The sequence below is a fragment of the Echeneis naucrates genome, chromosome 4, assembly GCF_900963305.1.
Source record: "Echeneis naucrates chromosome 4, fEcheNa1.1, whole genome shotgun sequence".
Taxonomy (NCBI): Eukaryota; Metazoa; Chordata; class Actinopteri; order Carangiformes; family Echeneidae; genus Echeneis; species Echeneis naucrates.
Window position 1 is genome coordinate 8923190 of NC_042514.1, and position 26021 is coordinate 8949210.

Below are 26021 nucleotides of genomic sequence, written 5' to 3' on the forward strand. Positions count from 1 at the left end.
GACTTCAGCGTATAGCAGCACAAACATTACAGTGAATTATAGCAGCCCCAGCCTCTAGCTGTCAAAAGAAAGACTCCTTTCAGGAGGAAGAACGCTTTCTGATTGAGCGTTGGATTCGACCTTAATTGAAACCTTATGTGTGGCATGTGGAATTCTGGGACTTTGGCGTCCTTCCAAGAATCCACAGAATGTGAAGTTTTTTTTCCCTTCCCTCTCTCTCTCTCTCTCTCTCTCTCTCTCTCTCTCTCTCCCCCTCTCTCCCCCCCTCTCTGTCTCTCTCTCTCCCTCTCTCTCTCTCTCTCTCCCCCCCTCTCTGTTTCTCTCTCTCTCTCTCTCTCTCTCTCTCCCTCTCTCTCTCTCTCTCCCCCCTCTCTCTCTTTCTTCCCTATGTGCAGGGGTGTCGCACATCAGCCCAGCGAGTCCTGATGAAGGCAACTGTCGGAGAGAGTAAGTGAGAAGGTCCTGGGTTATAACGTTCAGCCGTCTGGCTCTCACTGGAATAATCAAAAACCATCTCTGAACAAATGATCTGAAAGGAAAAACAACATCGTAGAAGTAAGTACGTCGCTGCTCGACATTTTTAACTAATAGCACTTTATCCATTTTTCTGTTTCTCGTTGAAGGTCTTCAAGCTGCTTTCAGTTTTCATGAAACTTAGGAGTGTCTTAAGTTTTCCTTGTAGAATGAAATGTCTTGAGGGCATGTTTGAACTCATTGTCCTGCTGTTGGCTGCTGTTTGCATGGCAGACTAGAGGAGTGATGCCAGATTCAAACTTCTCTCTGCTCTCCTTCTGCAGATCCGGCTGTTTCTAACAGAGTCTATTACGCGTTGTTTTACTTTGCTGTGGTTGGCTTAAACCGGAATTATGCCTCATTCCTTCATTTAAACAACTTTTCATTTCAAATAAACCTGGATGAGAAAAAGACAATGGATGTTTTTCTATCTAGACGCCATCAACACAGCAGTTCTCTTTCACCGTTAAACAATGTATTTTAAGGTACATGCATAAAATCCTGCCTTCATTTATTCTGTCAGGTCTGTCTGTTTAAACTTCTCCATACTGATGATTCTACTGTGCAGAACCGTTATAACAAAGTGTAACTAACATAAAAAAAAAATAAATCACGTGACTCATTTGACTTGCCAGCATCCAGCACACAGACATTTTTGTTTACTTATTGTGGCGTTGAAGTTAGAAGGATGTTTTGGAAAAGTTAACTGAATCTTTATAGTTGCTTCGATTCCCTCTGAGTTGGCTGCAGTCAGCTGATGAAACACTGAATGTTCAAGTCGCAGCTTTGGGAAAGTTTTCTGCGCCTCAAATTTCCATCCTGCTTTTATATCAGTTGAGATGGTGTGTATGCTCTGTGGTGTTATGTAGGTGTTGCGTAGATGGTATGTTGGTATTCTGCTGTGGTATGTCGATGACTGATGTCCGCTCAGAGGCCTCTTTTCTACCTCACTGTAGGTGTTTGAAAAGTTAATACTGCAAAAAGGATTATCTGAAGAGTTTAGAATATGTATGAGCTTGCAGCATTGACATTTTGAGCAACAGAGCAGTCAATGGAATAACTGAGCGTATGTTTGTAAGTGAGACTGGGCTGTTTTCTACATCTGTACTTGGCTGCTCTCCCTTTTTGTGAGGAATATGGCCTTACAGCACATAAGAACTTATCCAGGCCTTCTCAACACATGATAAATCAGTTAATCCACTGATATTTAATCAATGACAAATTTCACATACTACTTATCTATTGTCTCCTGTGTAAAGGTTTACTGCGAGCTTCTATTTCATGCTATTGTCATTGAATACTGCTCAATATCAATATCAACATTAATATGACTGGTGATCAACCTAACTATTTGTTGCAGCCCTGCTGGAACCTTTGTTGGGCATTTTGGGTTGTTTTTCGTGTGTTGAGATGTAGAGTCATGATAAACATAAAGTCCTGCGTGATAGCCACAGTTTTTAAGCTATTTCAGAGATTATGGATTACACATTGAATGAACCTTTTTGCAAACCGCTCAGTAAATAACTCTGTGTCGTATCATGTACTTTCAGAAGTATTCTTGAAGCAGACTGCCTCACTTGTCCATGACATATTGTGATTTAAGTGAAGAATGTAAACATGTTTTTTTCTTCTTCTTTTTTTTTTTTTGCTGTTGCACTTTTTGGAGAACAAAACAAGACAAATCAAAGCAAATTGCAGAAAAAAACAAACAAATGTTGGTCTCACCCACTTCCTGGATACACAACTTTTTTTTTTTTTTTTTATCAGGGTAAATAGGTTCTTCGTCAAAGCACAATGGAGAGGCCAGAGCTCATGACAGGGAAATATGTGAAATGCCTGTGGTGGATGTCATAGGGGTGTGATTAATGTACTCATATTCGCTATATTTTGTTTGCTTAGACAGTCGGAAAATAGAGAGGGAGGGAGCTTTCACAGAGGTTTGATCCCAAACCTTCACTCCATTATGTGGGTGTAATTTCACTAAAGTTAAACATTAACAAACACGCACACAGGGGAGGACAGATGTGAGAGGGAGAGAGAGCATTAGGAGTCTCTATCACTGCATCTTTTCAACATGTCATTTCAATCAGTAGCTCTTTGCTCTGGAGCTCAGAGGTTGACTGACATCCTCGTATACAGACCTTAATCACACGCACACGGAAAAGGCTGTAATTTCAATCCCACATTCAAAATAATACCGGGGAGGCACCCGGTGCTTACCTAGCTTAGCTGTAACTTGAAGCAGACGTTGTTTGATTGGAAATGTTTTGAAATCAATGCCTCTGGCAGGAGAAAAACCAGCTGTGTGCCTGATCCAGCTGAGGTGCATACTGTAATTTGGTATAAATAGCTGTGTTTCAGGGAACATTGTCCCTAAAATGATTCGCTGTTGACTTTGCCTCCTGCACACGCATGAACTTCAACCCTGCCCTAACCAGCCCCTCACTCATCACCTACTGCTGCAGTGGGATTAAGTTACATGTAGCCTAAAGACACTGAGCCTCTGTCCTGCTTATTTCTGACTTTCATTTACTTGAGTTGAGGTTTTTTAGCTCTAGCTACAGGAATCGAACACTTGTAAAATTAGTTTTGTGATATTTTGCTTTGTGAAACGGTGAGTGATTATTGAGTTGCGTCTTAAAGATAAAGCTGCTCGGACAGCTGGTCAGTGGTCTTGTGCCAAAAACCAAAAAGATCGATGTGCACACAGAGTAACATTCAGTAGTCACTGTCTGTGTTTGCACACGTGTTTTTACTCATTCCTCATTCTCTCTGCCACTGACATGTGGCAGTCCCTCTCTGTCTGTATGATGGTCATTATCTGCCTCTCCACCTTGCCATCTCAGTTACCCACGTTTGGCCTGATTGCAGGCTCTCAGGAGAGATCTGAGGTAATAATTTGCCATCAAAAGAACCTCATGATTTGCAGCTGGCTGCCACCAAACGCGAATGGCACTGTAGACCGAATGAGCTGTCACTGCTGACGTATCACCGTGCACGGACAACTCTGGGCATTTTATAAAGTTATTACTATCCATTCCTTTTATCTGAATGTTGAAGTACATTCAGCCGGATCACAGCATTTTCAGGCTGTTCTCTCATGTCAGGGGCAAACCTTGTGCTTTTTACTCAGGCTACTTTGCTGGCTTTACATGAAAACATTTTTGCGTTGTGTCTCCTCATATAAAATCAACCAGCATATCTCCTCAAACTCAGCTACAACTCAAATTATCCAACATTCATGCACAAGATTGATTAAAGGTAAGATAAAAGTAAATATTAATTATTATTTGTAACCCTTTGGAAAGGATATAATAGTAGTGGTGGTCAGTAGTGGAGATCTTTACAGTTTCATATTATTCTAATTATGCATCGATGCATCAGTATTAAGGTTCATATAATCTTATACACTATTTTATAACATGGCTAAGGGGCCATATTTGCAGAAAAAATATTTTAACTTCTGATACCTGAAGCACATTGATCTTTTTCTTGCATATTTTCATGTTTGTTTTCATAGTTTTATTTAAGTAAATGATCTGCTTCCTCCACCGCTGCATGAGTGTCAATAATGCGGAACAGAATAAAATAGAATCGGATGTTGTATGTATTGTATGAGATCCAATAATGAGAGTTCGCAGTCAAGTCATTATAGACCTTTGTTTAATAACTCAAATGTACATTTTGTTGAAATTTAAGAGCGCTTTCTTGGTGTAGTTGAAAGCACAAGTGCTGCTGATTCAAGCAGTGTGCTAGGGATGGACTTTTGTTTTAATGGAGGAAATGGAAAAAAAAAGTCGTTTCTTGGCGTTGGCTGCTGTTTTTCCAATCTGACATTGTAGCTGTAAAGTTCAGACTCTGCATATTCAATCAAAATGGATTTCCAGTTATGGATTTCAGGCTACTCTCCTTACATAACACACACAGACCTTGTCGTTGCACGATACTCACATTGAACAGCCCAAAGCCTTTGTTGAAATGCTACTGATGGTTTCAGGAGGAAGATTAAAAAAATGTTGCAGAATCTGTGAGTGTTCTCAAGTGAAGTAAGTGGGCTGACAGGCTCGCCTGCAATTTCTCATATTCTTTCTCCCTCGTGGCCTCCAAACTTCAGCTGGCAGCCTTTACGAGCCCCTGCACACCGGCTTGAACAGTTCACATCCTCGGGCAGCTGAACGTCCCCAATGGCACCATCAGCAAGGTGTTACAGCAGGTGTGCTCCTGCCCGAGCGTGTTCGGCTTAAGTGCCTCAGAAGCAGCCTTTGGTTTATTACAGAAACTGGATCCCTCAAGAATCACCTCATGCTAAAGTGTCCGTAAAGATGTCCGATGTCAGAGCAGCTCTGGGGCAGAGTGAAACCTCCTTCAGAGAGAGAGGGCCTGATACAGAAGAGGATATAGAGAGAAATAGCTGACAAGATTCCTTGGTTATAATATGACCGAGGAATCTCATCTTGTTTTTTTAAAACTCTTGTCTTTTTTTCTTTTTTTTTTTTTCTAAACAAATCTCTCAAAGACCGCCCCTCAGATGTGCCTTGCCTGTCATCACAGACATGAATACATCTTGTTTGAGGGTGTGTGATATCCTATTATTAACTTCTTCTTGGGTGTCAAGACAATAGAGCATTGTTTTCTCTTCTCGTCAAGATAATTTAACGACATGTGCTTGTGTGTGTTTTGTGCATATGTGTGTCTAAGACCACATACACATACATGCGCCTCATTCCATGATTTTACTGCTGTGTTTTCATTGCCCCATCTGGGTCTGATTGCAAGATGTGATTCGGATTTCATGCATTCCCATAAATGTAAAATACCTGCGATGCTGTGTTACAGCTTTAACGGAGAACAAGGACAATGTAATAGAAAGCACATGTGAATGCTTATGGTGCGTAGCATATGGGCACATTATATGGCAGCCAGGCCCGGCACCAACAGAGCACATAAACACACACACGCCCAAACTGTATGTGCGGTTTATAGCTATAAGGCCTACACGTGGGCTGAAGAAACACAGACAAAACTACGGGTAATATGACCTGCTTTTAGTAGCTTATGTATTCCGCATGGTTTCCATTATTTGCTGTTTTTATGTTGTTATTTTCTTTTTAGATTTTTCTATGTATTTATAGTAATTTGACAGTTGATGTTATTGAGCTATGACATACGAAAGATGAGTCCTGCAGTTGGAACTGAAGCAGGTACATTGTGGTCATCTGGTCTGGATCTTAACCAGCAGGCCGCTGGATGCACCATCATCACAGCATATGGAGCTAAAAGCAAATTTCCATCTGTGGTCACCGTGACATGCCTTCATACACTACCATTATTGGGTTCTGAAAGGACCTGTAATATTAAAACTAAATGAGTTATTCTTCAAATAGTAACCTTGAGAAATATGATTTGATAAATGCTTGTGGTGAATCCTATTGACTATTCAAACAACCTTTTCTCAATAACCACCAAGAGGCTCACATTAGGGAGAGAAATAGCTCTCTGTGAAGATTTTCAAGCTCCTGTTTGGACAATTTCTAATAACTTTGATGATTGTCGGATTTTTCCGTCACCACCAGCTCACCTTTTCATTGAGTCCAGTGTTTCAATATCTGTTGAAATACCTGCAAGGGAAACAACATTCACAGCTGGTTCAGCTGTGTTTAATACTTAAACACTAACATGGCACACTGGTGACTGCTGGTAGATATCAAACCTTCTTATCGCTCACCTGCTCCTTGTTAGACCGCATTCATTGTAATTTATAATAACAGCACAGCACAAACAGACAGACTATATTGACATATAAACATAACAAAGTTTATTTCACACTGTGATTAACAGAAAGTCAAACAAAGGCAACTGCATGTGTTTGAATTGTGTGATTTTGAAAGAAGGAACTTGACAAACTTCAGACCTCTGTCCTTCACCTTCGCTGGCAGCAGCTCCAGGTTTTTGGTGGTTGAGCTGTGAAATGCTTAGTTGTTCTTGACCCTCTGACCTTCTGCTGGTTGCTTCCTCCTCTGCCAGGACCCATGTAAAACCCCAAATGTTGACTCTGGTGTGTGTGTGAGTGAGTGTGAGAAGAGAGACAGAGGCAGGAATCAGAGCCAAGCAAATCTGTGTGTTGACTTTACAGGCTTTTCCCAGAGTGAAGGGCCTGGTGGTACACCCACGGTGCTCTGTGTGCTGGGCTCCATCCTCCCAAGAAAATCTCATTATCTGTACAAACAGGAAAGTCTGGGAGTCAATACTGTTTGCGATGTGCATTCTGAGGACATGGCAACGAGTTCATAGTGATTGCGTGAATGTGATTCAGGATTTATGCTTGGATAAGTGGGATATGTCTTATCAGGCTCAACTGGCTGTTATAGTTAATTGGCTGATTTGTGATCATTTGGAAACTCCTCAGTGAATCTCCAGCATGCTGCCCCTCAGATTAAGAAATATAGGTACAGGGTGTGTGTGTGTGTGTGTGTGTGTGTTTCTCGGTAGAGTTCTGTGTGAGCTTGTGGGTTTCTGAGGGGAGTATCTGTCCTTCACCATTTCCTGAACTAGCCAAGGGGGAGATGATATTTATGGGGCGCAGACTTTTTTTCACCCCAGAAGCAGAAACTCAAGTCAGTAGTCGTATTCAGGAATGCTCTGCTCCAAGTTGATACAATAAACTCAACGTGCTGCCTTTAAACATGTGGTGTTTAAAATGAGCAGACAGTCAGAGTCAGTCAGAGCATGTCCAGTCTGAATGGCGCTTTAGCTGCAGACGTCTGAACGAATCTGGACTCTAAGTGAGTGACTGGCATGTGTTTCATGTGAAATGACATGCCATAACTCCCACTGGTGCAGAAGAGACGGTGATTTGCCACCACATTCAGGTACATTTACCACACGTGGTTTGGTTTAGGCAAATCTGCTAATACTGTAAACAGCGGTTGTGCTCGGACACGCTGGATATTTTTAGATAATGAAAAGTAGCTTGAATTTCAGATGATGGGTGAAAGTATGCTCAATCAGATTTCACAAAGAAACACAGACGTGGTTAAAAATAAAAAATAAAAAGCTTTCGTGTCTGTTAAGCTGCATAATATCTTGATATTGGGGTTGGATGCATATAAGATCAGAATAAGGGACAGTACCAGAGAACCACACCACATTGATGGCTGAAAATACTTCACACAGCGACAGAGGGTTAGTCCTCTGGAGTAGGAATATGAGGCCAGTTTTCTTTTACGAGTTATTGCCCAGATTTCAAACTTTTATTCTGGTGGTGCACAATGAAGGTAGGACCTGATTCATACTCTCTCTGTTATGTCATTCTCCATAGCTATAAACTGGTGAAGTTATGAAGTAGAAAAGTACCATGTGTCTCCTCACTTGTGTCACAATCTGATTAGAAAAATGGAAACTTGAAAAGTGAAAAAATATCAAACATGCTTTTCTAGTTAAAGAAATCGCGCTTTGATTACTTTATCAGCTTTTTTAATCAGCTCAGGTTTATTTTTGTTCCCATTCTGAGTGCTTTCAGAGATGTCAGTGGACCTATGTTTATTTTTTTTTTATTTTGTGTTAATGTGACACAGGAGTGTGTCGTATTGCAGTGTGAACATTTTTCAGCCTGACTGGATGTAGAACTTAACAGCCAATGGCCATATTTGACTCTCTTTGAGGCTTCATTCAGGTGCTGTATGCTCAATATAACTAAGCTCATATGCTAATGATTAGCTGATGTTATTTTAGTTTATTTGTTAATGAGCTCTAAGGATCTGAAGCTCACCAATGGATTGATGAAGAAACTCTCAGATTTACTATGATCAGCATTTTTATCTGTTTGTTTATCAGTCTATGTATTTATCAATGCATACATTATAACCTAAATTTAATATAATTCAGTGTAGTGTAGTAAACGTCTATGTAATAAAACTATTTCACTTGTTTAGCTCCAGTATCTGTTCACTTGGGAAAAAGTAGTTGGACCTAGTTCACCTGGTCACCATGGCAATGGAAGACCAGTCTTACACAAACCGAAGTCTGTCTGGTGGTGCCTTCTGGTCGTTACTGAATGAGTGTTAATTGGCGGTAAAATGTCAGCTACACTGAGCCTGGACGGGGATATTTTTCCAGAGGCGATTTTCCGTTGATGGAGAATTTCAAAAAGCATTGACAGGATCTTCAAACTGCAGTACGAGACCTACCTGACATACAGGTGGAGAAGCGAATGGTAGACCCTCTTCTTTTTTTTTCTCCCAGCCTCGCCATGAGAATAACTTCATGACAGGGTTTGTGCAGCTGGTCCACTGTCTCCATTACCCCACTTCTCTGTAGCCCTTACTTAAGTAAATGAACTGTTAATGTGAGATGTAGCTGTTGGAATAAATTTCGAAGAGCAATGTCCAATCTTTGAACAAAAACACCGTGACAGCAAATGGAATACGGTTTGGATCATTAAATTACACAGGAGATGTTTTTCTGTGTGGAAAAACTCAACTTTTAATGACAGCAAGTGGTTAATAAATAAAAAGCAATGGAGAGTTCTGAAATTTATACACAGCATGTTATAATTTAAACTATTAGATGATTCAACAATGTTTTCATAAGCTCTTTACTGTATTTATACAGACTTTTCCCCAATGAAGATTGTGCAATTCATCTTTGAAAGTAAGCGGGAAATAGTGGAATAGATCATTTTTTGAAACAAAGATAGACGTGCATACGTTTTCCGGCTGTTTTCCCCTTAAGACAGGAGCGAAGAGACGTTTCCAACACTGTACTGCTGACTGACATGATGTTGTTGAATCAGAAAGCAGTTGTAGAGAAATGGCCATTTGCTTCATACTGATATTAAGAACGCACCGGCTGCCGGGGGGAGGGGCCAATAGCAAATTAGGAAGTAGTTTCTGCTACTTAATTCTGGGGAGAAACCAAAGTCGAGAAACTGTGAGAAATGTGTTGTCTCGAGGGGTAAATTATTGGAAAAACTTCCAGTGTTTCCAAGAAGTAAATCATCTTTTTTTTTTTTTTTGATCAATCTGATCCATTTTCTTAAGGCTTCCTTACATTTTTATGGCAAACAAGCCATAGCCTTTAAAGTAATTATAAGACTCCTTCCTCTCAGGAGGTCACTGTCATGCTCTTGCAGGGAAATAGACGGATGAATAACTTCGACGTAAAGCGGAGAGGGCGTGACGGTGGTGCCAGAAGAAAAGCCATGTTATTGTCTAAATTAAAAGGCCTTTCTTTGGTGTGGTGGCCGTGTTAGGAAAAATTAGACTTTATTAGCTCGTAGGCTCAGCTGCATGTCGACCAGCAGCTCCAGCTTGCCAGCCCCAGTGTGCTTTGAACATCATGCAAAATTTTGCATGTTAACTTTGGACATGTCTGCACGCCGACATCATGGAAGCACAGCTGAGGCCGATGTGAATTTGTTTATTCTTTTTAGATCCATCCTGTCATGCAACAAACAGTTGGAGGAGCTATTTGATCTGATGTTCAACCAGTAGTTTTGGATATATTTTACTCTGGAAAATGTTGACGAGTGAGAGACTGGCATCCATCTCCGTTTATGGCGTGCATTAGTAAACGGTGAGCAACAAAGTCAGTGATTTGCAGTAAATGGCCTAAAACACGCAGAAACAAACCAGTACGGTTTGAGAGTCTCCAGATGTAGAATCAAAGGTCATCTATCCGCCCCTATACAACACAAGCAGCCTTTACATAAATGTCCACCAGTGCACGGCATACATATATTCAGCTTCCAATGCGCACAGGTGTTTGTGTTTCATTAGCTATGAAAAGCCAGGTGGAGTTAAGCTTAGTAAAAGAGTCTCAGTGGGGAATGACCGTAACTTGACGCTAAAGGAAATGGGCAGCAAGAAAAGCAATGAGATTATGTGTGAGGACACAATGAAAGAGGCAAGTCAGGTTGTAATTTGTGTCACGATATTCATCAAGACTGGTGGCACGAGAGCGTTTGCGTTTGAGGGTCATTTTAACTTTAGGTCTACTGGAAATGTGTATTCAATTTTTAATTCCAGAAAGATTAGCTTGTATTTCCAAAAGCACATGTTCAATTGCTGTAGTCAGGCAATATGAGAAGCGAAGGAAATTGTTCTTTAATATCAAATATTTTTACAAGTCTACCAAGGTTAGTCAAAAGTAGAGTAAATTTGGGCATGAGCTCAAAATCAACACGTCTGGATTTGTTTCCCATGGACAGAATGCAGCGCATGTGAACCTGCTCTCCTTATGTCACATTCAACAGACATTACTGCTGCTGGAGACTCACCACTGAATATCAGCATCGCGTAAGAAACAACAGAGATTTTAGGGATAGGGTTGCCATAATTCAATACATTGACTGAACCGTATGTGAATGTAATTCGGTGATTCATTCGTAATATGGCCCAGCCTTGTCCTGTTGTCCAGACCTAGGCACTGCAGCTCTGAGCGGTATGCTGCTGATCAATTCAGCTTTTTTTATTTTTTTTTTTAATGGTGAGATGCCAGCAAAATGTTGTTTTTGGCCAGTGATGAACACCAGGAAACATACATGCACACAGGACGCTTGTGTCTCTGTGAAAATTCCCAACCGGGCTCTGGTAGTTTTGTTCTGTGTCATGTGTGAATGGGTTTATCAAACCCAACTCACATCGTTGTTTACATTGGCGCCTACAACAATAAAGATACAAAATCATAACACAGTAGGTACAATATCAAGAAAGCGCAAAAAAACGTATGCAAGAAGATCAGAATTGGGTAGTTCTGAATTGTTTTATAGAAATATAAGAAAATAAAGATGTCTGTATAATCTGTTATATAACAAAGACTCGGACTGCCTGTAAAAATGTCCCACTGGGTTTTATAAGCTGTTAACTTTGTAATGGCGAGATAACGAGACACAAGAAGCACATTTTAGTAAGAAAAGGCTTTTTGTATTCTGTCTATGGCAATCAAAAATGTTTTGCATTTACTTGTTTATTAATTTTTTTCAAGCATTTTAGATTTGGGCCACACAATTCTATAGGAAATATGGAAAGAAACAAGTTGGACGGAGCTGTTGTCTGCTGTGGGACTAAGTGGTCAGTTGGAGGCAGCTTGCTGGCGCTTCGTCCGTCCAGCTGAAGTCATGTCTATGACTCAGTGTCTCTTCCTCCATCATTCGTCCTTTCATTCATTAACTCGTTCATCATTTGTTCCGACAATTAATGTGCAAAAAAAATTTGTTTTCATGAAACAATTCATGAAAACCTGCAAAAATTAAAGAGAACTGCCTTTTAATTTCAAATGAACTGATAATGGTCTGTCTCGTATGCTGGATAGTGAAATGTCACCACTGAATTTAATAGGCTTTTCTCAGAGAGTGATACAGCTGTAAATAAATGGAAATTCCACTGTTAGGTGGCAATTATTATAGCGATATATAAACACTTCCAATTAAACAACAATTTTCCTTTTATATATCTACGCAAATGTTTGGTTCCCATGAACACAGCAATAAATACTAAATAAAATGGGTTCTCCACGCAGCTAATTTAACTCTTTCAGCCTCATGATTGAGCTGTATATGAAATAGTGGCACTGATACTTGGTGTGACCTGCTGCGTCTGTCTGATCTTTCAGATTGGAAGCTTGTCTCTGTTCATGTGTTTGTGATGAAGCACCTGTGGGACACTCCCTTCCTCCTGCTCATCCTTCTCCACCTGTTAGGAGCCGTCATGTCACAGGTCAACCCAGGTAAGTGCCGCCATAAGTGGCCGTGCTTCATCTCACATTTTTGGGATAAATGTGGTCTCAGACTGCAACAACACCATATTTAAGCCTTTGTGAAAACTATAAAATGACTTTGTGTGAGTTATGGGTAGTTTCTCGGCGTTTAGTGCTGTGACTGGTTGACTTTGTGTGAGTCGTGTGATCCTCTCTCTCTATACTTTGGCCACTTTGATCCCAGTCTGCACGTTTTTCTCCAGCTTTGCTGCCACTGAATGGGTGGCTTTTTTGTGATGTCAATGAAACCTAACTAAACTTTCCTTTTTTTTTTTTCTTTTTTTTTTACAAGGAAATTGAGTAACAACATTTGGTGGGCAGAACTGGAATCAAACAGGAATCAAGAAGAGGTTTTTGGTTATTGTTGAAATAGTAGAAATACGGCTGACATTTGCCAGTAAAAACCCTGGACTGGCTACTGTTTATGATTTCAGTCTCCAGGCGTCTGTCATCATGCTGAGTTTTCTTTATTGTTGAAAGGATAATGAATGAATTGACTCAGATATAAACAGATATTAATGATGGTTTTTAAAGTTCAACACACAGTTTACAGGTCACACTGACTTCACTTGGCCAAGTGCTTATAAAGGAAAAAGAAAAAAAAAAACCAGCAGTGGAAAAAATGCCCCATCACTTCCACATCCTCTCGCCTCACTCCACCCCACATCCACTTTCAAAATAAAGCTTTTGACTTTCAGTGTTTTTAAAAAATGTAAGCCCAATTGCATTTTGAGAAACTATGAAAATAAAAGCAGAGATGAAGTCATGACAGCCATATTTAAAACTGTCCTGACTGGATTTTTGGCTCCTAGTCCAGAGACTCTACAAGCGTCGTACTCCCATGTTTAAAGATGAAAATGTATCTATAGCATTTATCCATGTATTGAATCAGACAAAAATGCACACAGACACACCTCACACTCTCAAACCTGGCTCACCCTGTTTGTCTTTGAGCCAAAACTAACAGGATAAAAGAGAGTTTCGTAACGGGTTTAAGGAAAGTGAGTGGAGAAATAGAAACAGTGAGTGAGATGGAGATCACAGAGAATGTTTATAGAGGGAGTTCTCAAGCAGAATATGTGTGTGTTCCTGCTGTGGTTGCTTTCATGCATGTGTCTTTATACGTTAATAGCTGCATTTGTGACCTATCTAACCAGATGTGTGTGTAACATAAGCTGCCTTTTACATATAAATTTCATTCACATCTCAGTTCTTGTACCATTTAACATTCAGCACCAAAACAAGTCAATATTTTATGAGACTTTTTCTCAACTACACATAATTAAGGATTTGAGTGTATTTGTTTCTCTTGTCTCTGCTTTTGTTGTTTTGTGTGTGTGTGTGTGTGTGTGTGTGTGTGTGTGTGTGTGTGTGTGTGTGTGTGCGCGTGTGTGCGCGTGCGCACACACACATGCTGTGGATCCAGTTATCCCACTGGAGTCTGTGGCTAATGCATACCAGACATTCTGACAGCAGGAAAGTCCATTGAAATAAGCTCTGTCTTTCTCCCCAGAATGCGTGTATATGTGTGTGTGTGTGTGTGTGTGTGTGTGAGTGTGTGTGTGTGTGTGGAGTGCGTTTCCCAGTATTTGACCACTCATAAGTCATGGAAAGGACTGTTTGTGCATCAGATCATGGTCAAAGTTCAACAAGTTCAACATTTTAGGCAAAATTTTGTATGTAAAACCTGATCCAAAGATTTTCTCTGTTCAGAAACCACCAACAATCACCTCCAGTGTCACTAAATGATCATATCTCCACCTGGTCTAATCTATGGAAGCGGGGTATATCCACCTACAATTCTGCATAATACTTAAGTTCTGCTGCATTGAGAGGGTCATTTTTCCACAGTCTGGAAATATTCATGGCTGAATTTAGTAGAGCTGAGATGTTGAGTGATGCCAACTTTCCCCTGTTTAAAATTCCCAAGTAATAGAGTTATACCATCCCTGTCTTTCCCATTCTACTTGTGAGTGGGCGAACTTTATTTCACTGTAGTGAAAGCAGGAAGTGTGGAGAGGAGTACAGGCCCGGTCAGAGCAGCCAGATATCATGCAGTATTATTATTGTGTGGGCTTCTTCCCATCAGGATGTTTCGAATGTATCCTGAAGGGCGTTATTGTTGCGTAAATCTCTCTTTAAATCACCAGAAACACAAAATTGCTCTAAAATGACACTATTTATCCTCCAGATAAAGACACATAATTTCTCCGTCGTCACAATAAAATGCATCCATACTTTGATGTTGCAATTAGTCACTTAGTCTGCCATGACCTGATATCTACTGTAGTATCAGTTAGCTAACTTTAAATAGATATTGCTGTGAGTTGACAATACTGAGTTACTGTCCAGATGAGAAAACCTTGTTCACATATAGTGCATGTCTATGTTATGTCACCATGGGACACACTATTTGTTCAATTTCGCAGAAGCTGGACATTTTCTGTTTCGTTGGCAGTTGAACAAGGTGCAAACAATATTGACATTATTTATTATTGAATTATAAAGTTAGCTGGTTGGCTAAGCCAACCTAGTTACACATCCAACAAACACATACCATTCATTTGGTGTCGTGCTTTTGGCACCAATACTGCAGCTCCTGAGAGAAATCTATCTTTTTTGTTATAAATGTGACAAGCTCACTGCTGCTTGTTGTCTTGTGAACAGGTAAAGTCCTCTAGATTTGTTAGATTATTTTGACTGATGGAAGCTCATAGTGTGAAAGAAAATACCAAATTTGCAGGCAGTAAAACTAAAATGAAAAGCTGAAGTTAGAAACATCTGCAGAGGTGGCTCCTAACCCAGGTGTGGGTTGATCACTCCAGGTGACCCTTTTCATATTGCTGCATTAGAGATGTAATAAAATAGACAGACAGTCATAAAGAGCACAACTCCTGACATATAACGGACAGGTATTATGTGGCAGCAACTTGTGTGACTACACAGTGTGTGTATGTGTGAGTGTATTTGGCAGTTGGACAGCAAACACTGCAGAACAAACCTACCTTTCAGTAGTGGGAGAGGGGGTTTGGCCCATTACTCCTTCATCTCTCCCTGTCTTTCTGTTCCTTCACCACACAAGCCTGGTATTTTTCCACCTTTCTGGGATGATATTTTTAGATACTGTGGTCAAATCCGAAGCCCGAAGAGCGGTGAGGTTGATGTGGGTCTGTGTTGTGTGGGGTAAATCTGCGTATGCGTGCGTGCGTCTAAATGCACACACTCGACGGCCCCCACAGCTAACCCCAGGGGTCACCTCTGAGTGGGTTGGGTAGATAAATAAACACAGCAAAAACCAACATTTGGAAGAGCGGTCATCCGGCACGATACACTGAAACCCATTCCTGTCTCTCTAGGATGTGGTTAAACGACCCCGATGATGACTTATGTTTTTATCAATTAGGTCCCAGCCAATTGCTTTGTTTTCCCCAACCGGTGATGTTGCACTCTGTGGTCTGTGTCACTGTGTGTTTCTGTTGTTTATGTCAGTTTATGTCAGCGCCTCACACCACATGACATGCACATAATGATCACAGCATTTCCACGCAGAGAATCTTCTGGATTTATGACAATGTGGGAGACAGTAGCTCATCTCATCGCCTGTTTCAATGCTTGTTTACATGCTTCACCTCTACTGACTGCTGCTCCTAAGTGCAGGCATGCCAACCAGCTCAAACCCCACAACCTCAAGCTGGACCGGCCATGTAACTCAAGAACAGATACAACATTTTAGCTACCAGATGCCATATAAAATCGTTCCTAATGTTCCACTCTTTTTACAAACATTGCTGTTCTTCGTAATTGCATCCTGCCCTGATTTGATTTTAAGTCATTTGTTAGAGCTCTCCTGTTGTTACATTTTAAACAGGCTCTGACGATTTGTGTTTTGCAACAGCTATCACGTGCAGCCCGTGCACTACACCTATCATTGAAATGATTCTCTAATTATGCAGCAGAGGATACCGCTAATATGTGGAGAATATGATATGAGTGGAGAAGGTTTTGGTTGATGTGGTTTGCTTATGGACAAAGCGATCTGGTGCGAAGAGAAAAATGGGGGTGGGAGCAGAGAAGAGGGATGTAGACAGATACAGATAAATGATGAAGGCTGAAGGGAAGAGGGTAATGTGGAACAAAGGTTAGAGAGGACACGCTGAAAGGAGAATGAGGAGGCAAATGTAGACATCTGGAACAGTTTTTGTATGTGCCTCCTTCAAGCTGTCACTATGTCACTGCCAAGATGAAGCCTCTGTGTGTGTGTGTGTGTGTGTGTGTGTGTGGTTGCATGTACGGCTGCTTTTTCATTTGTGAGTGTGTGCATGTGCGCGCACAGGCATGTAAGTGGTCTATCGGGTCAGCCCAGTTCCCAACCCTTGAGGGATTTCCACATCTTGACTTTTAAGCAAATATTTGGAGGGGATCAAGAAAGAGGAAGAGAAAATCTCAGGGAGAGAAAACGCAAGAAAGAAAGAGCAGGAGAGAGACAGAGAAGGCCTTAAACATCCAGCTCTGCTGTTGCTGGCATCTTCTCAAAGGTTTTTCTGTGAGACAAGGGGCCAAGTGAACAGGGTCAGACTCCCTTTAACTTCTGCCTCTGGCCCCGCTGAAAGCCACAAGCCAGCGCTATCGCATACTCAAAAATCTGTTCTTCCAAAGGTCCTTTCATCCACAAATGAGGCTACCGAAGGTTCACATCCTGTTAGGTGGGGTTATCAGTGTTGGACCAAAACAACCCAGTCCTGCTAATAACACATGATGGAAAAGTGCCCTTTCATTTTTTCCCTCTCAGAAAACACCCACGAGTCAGCCGATACATTCAGAGGCTTGTAAAAGTTGATAGTCACTAACTCACTGGGTCTTAATGAGATGGCGATTTTCTAAATCACTGTGTTAACTTTCATCAACTTTTGCCCCTGAAGGGGAATGAAAAGAGGAGAGACCACACAGGAGGAGAGGACAGAGAGGAGACAGAAAGAAGGAGGATGAGGGGGTGGAGGGGCATGCAGGAAACAGAGGGCATATTGCTTCTATTGACCGCACAGTGGGGGCGGATGGGCTCAAACCAGCCGGGTTTACCACACACATATACGATATACACACAGTTACTAACTCCTGTTCATGTGCCTGATACCATTACTGTTTGGACTGGCAGAGACGCCGAATGGATCCAGCTTATTATTTCAATAAAGCAACCACAATTTGAGTGCAAAGGCTCTACAGTTGGACGTGTGTCTGCGTGTGTGTATGCGAAGCACTCTCACACTACCTCCCCACCACTTAATCCAGCACTATCCACCACATTGTGCAGATTTCTTGACATGAGTTGGTAATTTAGTATTCCTGTCCTAGAAAAGCCCGAGAGCATCTGGTGAATGTTTGAGTAAGGGTTTGAATTTTCAGCACCAACCAGCTCTGTGGTTGGTCAAGGAGAGGGAAAGGGAGCTGTGAGTTTCAGCAGGTAAACACCAAAGGAGGAAAGACGGCTCTGTTGTATACTTAATTATTCATCTAGTGAAATATTTTGTTTCAGAAGAAGCTACTGCAAGCACCACTGTGGGATCCTGATATCAGAGTTCAGTTTCAGTGCATGCTACCAGAACACACAAAGGATCAAATGCTCATTCGTTGAGAGTTTAAATGATATATATCTCTCTCTTATCAATGCGCTGCTTCCAAAGCTGCAGAGACAGAGACGACACAGTTTAGTTAAGGATCCATGTAACCTGGAGTCTCAGCTGATTGTGTAGAAACCTCAAGGGGACAAGACTCATTGAAACAGCTCAGTCTGACTAAGTAAAAATCCCAGAACTTCACATTGATACTCAATAGCTTTTCTCATGAAGTGCATAAGAGCAGTTTTATGTTTTCATGATTGCTGTTGAGAAAAGCAGCCACCCTAACTAAGTTGTTAAACTAAAAAAACTTTATTTTCTTGTGGAGGAGCAGCATAAAGAAAATAATATTAAGATACTTGAGTAACATAGAAATTGCTCTCACCATCCCCACTGCCTGCTGGCCCATGTTAAGTTCAGTGATGTATACATTAAGAAAAAAATTTTTCACTGTTTTTCTTTTTGTTTGTTTTATTTTGTTTTTTGTTTTTTGTTTTATGAAGTGCAACTCAACAACAACCATATTTTCCTGAGAAAGCGATAGGCAAAAGGCTATTTCTGTAATTCTGGCTTTTGGGGCTCTACACAATCAAAACTGGACTTAATTGTAAGTTGAAGTAAAATTTGTGCTTTCAGAGTGTAATCAAAAAAGTGCTGCAAAACAAAAAGCTACTCTTTAACAATGGTGCTTGTAATTAGTCACTTCCCCTTTTCTGTAAATAGTGTTTAAGTCAGAACAAACAGGCTGTTAGTTTTTCACTGACCTTCATTGCAGTTTCTATATTCATCTGCTTATTTATTCTCGCATTTCAACCAAATTTATATATATGTGTGTGTGTGTGTGTGTGTGTGTGTGTGTGTTGCATTACAGGTGTGTGTCGGTATCCTCTGGGTATGTCAGGAGGGCAGATTCTGGACGAGGACATCTCAGCCTCTAGCCAGTGGTCCGAATCCACCGCTGCTAGATATGGCAGGTAGGTCAAACACACACACATACATGTGCAGATGCTTCATAGTATGTTTATCCTGATAATGAGTGTGTGTGTGTGTGGGTGGTTTATCCTGTAAGGTGCCTGCGCCTGTTTATTTGTAGTAAACCACAAGCGGGGATATCAGTTCTACTTACAGCCACATGATTAAGGAAGTCTGCGTGTGTCTGCGTGAGTGCAGCCAAACTTGGGTGGCCTTCAGTAACTATCAGGGCAATGATGTAATATACCTTCGCCATCCATCCTGGCTGTGTTTTCTGTCTCCCCCTCTCCGCCACCAGCCCCTTGCCCCGTGTTAACACTTTAGAATTTACGACACAGACTCACCAAGGTATTTTCATAAAACGCTGTAAGAACTGAAACCCACCACCACACTCACGTCTACTTTCCTCTCACCTTCCCTTTCCATCCTGTCCTAATTCTTCTTCTCCCTTGCGCTTTTCCCTTTCCTTCTGTAATTCTAATCCGAGCATCAACCCACTGTTATTTCATTTTTCCTCCTTCCCTTTCCATTTGCCCTTCTCCAGGTTGGACTTCGAGGAGGGCGATGGTGCGTGGTGTCCGGAGATAACAGTTGAGCCGGATAACCTCAAGGAGTTTCTCCAGATCGACCTGCGCTCGCTCCACTTCATCACCCTTGTGGGCACCCAGGGCCGACACGCTGGGGGTATTGGGAATGAGTTCGCCCAGATGTACAAGATCAAGTACAGCCGTGATGGAAGCCGCTGGATCTCCTGGAAGAACAGGCAGGGCAAGCAGGCAAGTTAACCCGTCAATCAGTGCTCATGCTGTTTGACCTTTGTAGCAAATGGTGCATTGTGAGATAATAAGAGAAATAATAGAGACATTACTTTGAAACAAATAAATATGTTTTTCGGTATCTCCAAACAAAGTAATTATGAGATTAAATAAATAAATCTTAATCGTTATCAAGTGTCTTTTTGAGGTCAAGCTATGTTTTCTTTTATTTGCAGGTGATTGAAGGAAACAGAAATGCCTACGACATTGTACTCAAGGACCTTGACCCGCCCATCATTGCTCGCTTTGTCCGCTTCATGCCCGTCACAGATCACTCGATGAATGTCTGCATGAGAGTGGAGCTCTATGGCTGTGAATGGCTGGGTAAGACGTGACGGAAGTGAAGATATGTCCGCACTGATGTGCTCAGAAGTGAGGAGCAAAGATCACAGCTGAGCCAATGCACTTGTCCTTAGTCCTGAGACCAGAAGAGATCAACTGCTTTCTCACTTTTTTATTGCAAACACAGACAGAGTTTTTTGAACTGAACAAGACACTGAATAACTCCTTTGGGCTAATCTAATATTATCCCAGTAGTTGTGTTTTTAAATTATGATGCACAAATCAGTTTTTGTGTTCGTGTACCTGATGTGTTGGTTACAACTTACATTTTATAAGAAGTACTTTGACACCCAGTTACTTCTCTTTGTTTTTTCGCTTTATGCTCAAAAAAGTTTCAACCACAATAAGTTTCTTTCCACTTCAGTAAATACTCCACTGTGGCATTTGCCATTCTCGTGTTATACCAAATAATACATTGAGCTACATTTTCAGCATTTTTTATTCAACTTGACAAATTGATCAAATTTTAAATGGCACTTTATCAAAAACAAATGTGCTTCACAGATGGTCTGGTGTCTTACAACGCTCCAGCCGGAGAACAGATGAACTCACCTTCCTACCCAATTTATCTCAATGACTCTGTCTACGATGGAGCTGTAATCTACAGGTGTGTCTCTTCCTCTGCCTGTTTCATTTAGCTTCTCCTGTTTCCACACAACACTTCCCTGCTTCATCGCTGCTCTCATCCTTCGTCAGTTCTTTTTCCACTCACCTTGTTGTTGCCTGGTCACCATGGTGAGAGCAAAGAGACAGACAGTGGTGAGCGGGTCATGGTGGTTTACTGTGCAATAACTCATGGGAACAACTGAGTCAACTGTGCTCACAAAGTTTCAAAACTGGAATGAAAAGATCAGAGCCTTTTGTTGACATTAGTGTTTGGATTATGGCATGGTGAACAATATCCTCCATGACACAAAGCCCCTTTTCTCTGTGAGGAAACTGTGCAGAGGGAAAAAGAAAATGGCCCGTGTTACAATATCACAGCCAACAGCAGAAGTGATTAAATTTGTTTTGTCATGCTGCCACCTGGTGTTCAGTTGTTGTACCGTCAGAAACCTGAAAGACGTGAAAGTTTGAAAGCAAAAGGATGATATAATGTATTTTGTCTTTGTTTCTGTTAGTATGACAGAGGGCTTGGGGCAACTGACTGACGGAGTGTGTGGTCTGGACGATTTCACACACAGTCATGTGTGGCCCGGGTATGACTATGTAGGCTGGAACAACGAAAGCTTTCCCAGTGGATATGTTGAAATCATGTTTGAGTTTGACCGCACACGAAACTTTACCACCATGAAGGTGAGACTGCTAACGACAATAAACCTTAATATTTTCACCAGGGTTCAATTTTTATGTACTCATCAGCTCTATAACGCTCATGTGTTCCCACGTCCAGGTCCACTGCAACAACATGTTTTCCCAGCATGTGAAGGCTTTCCGGCAGGTGGTGTGTTACTTCCGCTCTGATTTAGACTGGGAGGCCTCTCCACTGTCCTTCAGCCCAGTGGTGGACGAGAAGAACCCCAGTGCCCGCTTCGTCACTGTCAACCTGGCCAATCACATGGCCAGTGCCATCAAATGCCATTTCTACTTTGCTGATGCCTGGATGTTGTTCAGTGAGATCACCTTCCAGTCAGGTATAGACCAAAGAACACACATTTGCATGTGTGCAGCTGTATATTTGTTGGAAAACATCGCTGGTGCTTATGGCAGTCAAATACTCTGTAAATACCCAGGGATTCAAATATCAATACCCACTCATTAAAAGTTTCATTAAACTTCATTAAAACTGGTGTCTGATCAGCTGTGTGCCTATCTATCTGCCTTTTCAGACACAGCCATGTACAACACAACTTTGGCTCCTCCTAAGACGGGGCCACCTAACATACAACCAGGTTAGTGATCGCAGCCCAAGCACATACACACATATGTATATATATACTACTAATAAATAGGGGGTAACACTGAATCTTGTTACTATCTATTATTAGATGGAAACATGGTGAAAAAATGCACATAAATTGTTATGTATCAATATATACTATTTGTTGATATATAATCTGTTAAAACGTAATATTACGGTGTGATGGTTGGTATGCAGTAGGTGTAATGATACTATGTAATTTAATTAAAGAAATACTGATAATGAAAAAATTATGTTATTACAAGGTAGTGAGGTCTGAAGTGATTCTTTACGCTGACGTGTAGATATATGGCATTATATATAATATATGCAATATGGCATTCATTTGGTTGCGTTGCATCTTTTGACTGAGTAGGATCCCCAAAGGTGGTGAAAACAAATAAGAAAGCACTCAAATGTTACAGAATTGACCCTTAATTTCATTTATCATCACAATTATCTCCCTGTTCCCTCCGCAGAAGATGACCCCACCCACAAAGTAGACGACAGCAACACTCGAATTTTGATAGGTTGTTTAGTGGCCATTATCTTCATCCTTGTGGCCATCATCGTCATCATCCTGTGGAGGCAGGTGTGGCAGAAGATGCTGGAGAAGGTGAGCTTGAACTGAGTTACTGAATAAAATACACCAAACAATCACCAGCCTGTCGATATTCCTTCACCCTGACGTCCTTCGTTCTAGGCCTCTCGTCGGATGCTGGATGATGAACTAACTGCTAGTCTGTCAATACAGAGCGAGACGTTCACCTACAACCACAATCCCAACCAGTCGGGCACAACCAGCGAACAGGAGTCCAACTCCACCTATGAGCGTATCTTCCCCCTCGGTCCAGACTACCAGGAGCCCTCACGTCTCATATGTAAGCTGCCTGAGTTTGCGCAGAGCTCAGAGGATCCTGGTAGGTGGACCCACATATCTGCTCGTTGACGCGCACAAAGAAAATGCTCAGTTACAGTGTTCCCTATTGTGCTCCAGCTTCCACCAGCACTGCAGCATCTAAATCCACCACAACCACAGTAGTCCAAGATGGCGTCCCTCACTATGCAGAGGCAGACATTGTAAACCTGCAAGGTGTGACAGGAAGCAACACATATGCCATCCCTGCAGTGACAATGGACCTGCTATCAGGGAAGGATGTTGCGGTGGAGGAGTTCCCCCGAAAGCTGCTCACTTTCAAAGAGAAGCTGGGCGAGGGCCAGTTCGGAGAGGTGTGTGTTCTTTACCACCCGGTCTACAGCTTTAGCTGGGCTGAATGCAGAAGCCGTGTTAAAATGGTGTCATTTCTCCTCTCAGGTTCACCTGTGCGAAGCAGAGGGAATGCAGGAGTTCATGAATAAAGAGTTTTTATTTGACATCGCCGAGGACCTGCCAGTTTTAGTGGCTGTGAAGATGCTCCGTTCGGATGCCAACAAAAACGCTAGGTACTTAATCTGAGTGTCTCTCGTCGCCTGGCTCATTTCAGTCACCTTACTCGTCCATAATGCTTCTGTGTTGGCAGGAATGACTTCCTGAAAGAGATAAAGATCATGTCACGTCTGAAGGACCCAAACATCATCCGCCTCTTAGCTGTGTGCATCTACAGCGACCCTCTGTGTATGATCACAGAGTACATGGAGAATGGAGATCTCAATCAGTTTCTGTCCCGTCATGAGCCCGAGGGACAACTTGCTCAGCTCAGCAACGCACCTACTGTCAGGTGAGCCAAGTAGCTGCTGCAAATTGATGTTAGTGTGTTTGTTTGTTTTTTCCCTCTCCGAACCCACGACGCTTTCTTTTCTGTCTCCTTCCCAGCTTTAACAATCTGTGCTACATGGCCACTCAGATAGCATCGGGGATGAAGTACCTCTCCTCTCTAAACTTTGTTCATCGAGACCTGGCCACACGAAATTGCCTGGTGGGGAAAAAGTACACGATAAAGATAGCTGACTTTGGCATGAGCAGAAACCTGTACAGCGGTGACTACTACCGCATTCAGGGCAGAGCTGTGCTGCCTATACGCTGGATGTCATGGGAGAGCATCCTGCTGGTGAGGACGTGTTTCATTTAACCTTCCCCTCTTAAAGTGAACACGCATGTTGAGCTCTCCCTGTATTCATGTCTATATCTCACCCCAGGGTAAGTTCACCACAGCGAGTGACATGTGGGCCTTCGGGGTGACCCTGTGGGAGATACTAAACTATTGCAAAGAGCAGCCCTACTCTCAGCTCACCGATGAGCAGGTGATAGAAAACACAGGGGAGTTTTTCAGGGACCAGAAAAGACAGGTGAGTGGCACCTCAGACTGTTCACTGTATAAAACCCATTGAATCCCCGGCCTCACTTCTTTCTCCCTGTCGGGCAGATTTACTTGCCTCAGCCTGTCCTGTGTCCAGACTCGCTCTACAAGGTCATGCTGTGCTGCTGGAGGAGGAACACAAAAGAAAGGCCCTCGTTCCAAGAAATACACCAAGCCCTCCTGGAAATACAGCCCTAAGCCAGGGCCTCTGTTTGAGACAGCGATTCCCTGTCTGCTCATATCTGGAAGAAATGGTGCCTAAGAGGAGTAGCAGACACACTCCAGGTTTAAAGCTGTCTTGTCTTATTTGAGGTAAAAGTTGAGAGCCACCTGTGGGCTACAAGCTATATTTTGGAAAACACTGTTCCATGGACTTAACACACAACAAAGATGGACTACCAGAGACATTTTGTGTGTGCCAGTTTAAGTATTATTAGCACAATCATGCTGGCTAGGATGTTTTATAAGCGTACAAGTATTCTTAAGAAAATCGATTCTGTTTAATCACACACCAACCTTTACGCACACACACACACACACACACACATGTTGCGGAAGCCAAAATTAAATGTAGCATGTGACATTTGGCACTTTTGGAAATATTTATTAATTTCATTTGTTGATGAGTTAAAATTTTCCCCATCTTGAAAACTGATGAAACGTTGCGTGCTTTCTTTTGGAGGACTGCTTGAATGTAGAAGGGAAAAGTGCAGAAGTATATTACTGTTACATTTCATTATATTTCAAGTATTTCATCTCAGTTGCTCAGACAAACGTCAGGCCTTGAAGAAAAATGTCAAGTAACTCAGTCTTCATCATCTCTTTGCAGTTTTCCAATAGGGGATTTGAACGTGATGTGTAAATGACTGTGTATTTTCAACAGATAAATCTAAATCTCAAATATCAATATTTTGTACTTTATATTTATATGTCCATATGTGTTTGTTCTGTTTATGTTTTGTTTATATATTTGTGTATTAATATGGCTTTTTTTTACGTTGACGTTCATTTTCTTGGTCAAACATTGGATTTTCGCACAAAAAAAAAAACTGCTTTAGAAAATACATTTAGATTTTTTATTTTTCTTTAATCCCAATCCAAAACATAGAGTACGAATCCAGGCAGTGTATTTGATGATGTGCTATGTTGGTTCAAGCGTATGTTTACAATCTGTACCAGTGGAGAGGTTTTACTAGGTGTGTTGTGGATGTTGAGCGAGGTTTTAATCGGGAATATAAAGGAAGTGGGAAAATTCACTTTACGTCATGTGTTAAATGGAACCAAAGAATTGGGAAGACTGCTCCAGATCAGTGGTTTGTGTTAGCTCACATTACAGTGGGATTTTTTTTTTCTTCATCTTTTCTGTGTATTTTTCCATATGGAATAACTCTTTTTTCACTTTAATAGCTTAGACTTCATACTGCATACCACTGTTTCTGCCTGATCAGCTGTATTTACAGGTTCTGCGGTTTCAGATGCTGTTGTCCCACTTACCTCACACAAGGAAGACAATAATGTTTGCCCTGATGCACGATGTGCCAACCTACATGTAGTGAGTCAGCCTTATGAGAATGTGAGTCCGTCTCAGTCTTATGTTTCTGTACTTTGCAATCCAGGCAAACTAATCTGTTGCATACAGGAGACAAATTTGGGTGATTGTGACGTATGTAGTGATTCTCATTGAATAAAGAAGTCCTCACAGGGCATTTACAATCTGTTATAAGTGCTGGAAGCAGCTTTATGGCTGCACCCTGACACATTTTAGAATTTGTTTGGTTTTATATCATCTAATCCTCAAATGTTTGCTTTTTGGTGA

General features: G+C 41.5%; 1 protein-coding gene across 2 annotated transcripts; it reads left to right on the forward strand.

Moving 5' to 3' along the window:
- Window positions 1-399: 399 nt before the first annotated feature.
- ddr2a (discoidin domain receptor tyrosine kinase 2a) lies at window positions 400-25921 on the forward strand. Of its 2 annotated transcripts, none has more exons than XM_029499553.1 (17): window positions 400-555; window positions 12124-12237; window positions 18751-18853; window positions 19396-19627; window positions 19843-19990; window positions 20513-20615; window positions 21130-21304; window positions 21402-21642; window positions 21838-21900; window positions 22388-22524; window positions 22612-22828; window positions 22906-23138; window positions 23224-23351; window positions 23429-23626; window positions 23722-23956; window positions 24045-24194; window positions 24272-25921. In XM_029499553.1, the coding sequence occupies exons 2-17, from the start codon at window positions 12156-12158 to the stop codon at window positions 24401-24403; spliced, it is 2577 nt and encodes an 858-aa protein (XP_029355413.1). In that variant the 5' UTR covers window positions 400-555; window positions 12124-12155; the 3' UTR covers window positions 24404-25921. The 2 variants fall into 2 exon arrangements, with proteins under 2 accessions (XP_029355413.1, XP_029355414.1); XM_029499554.1 differs by having other exon boundaries at window positions 22663-22828.
- Window positions 25922-26021: the final 100 nt, after the last annotated feature.

Excerpts from the sequence above, each read along its gene's own strand:
- ddr2a (XM_029499553.1), top strand. The coding sequence starts at position 12,156 with ATGAAGCACCTGTGGGACACTCCCTTCCTCCTGCTCATCCTTCTCCAC. Across the intron at positions 12,238-18,750 it reads CATGTCACAGGTCAACCCAG|GTGTGTGTCGGTATCCTCTG; the intron begins GTAAGTGCCGCC and ends GTTGCATTACAG. Across the intron at positions 20,616-21,129 it reads GATGGAGCTGTAATCTACAG|TATGACAGAGGGCTTGGGGC; the intron begins GTGTGTCTCTTC and ends TGTTTCTGTTAG.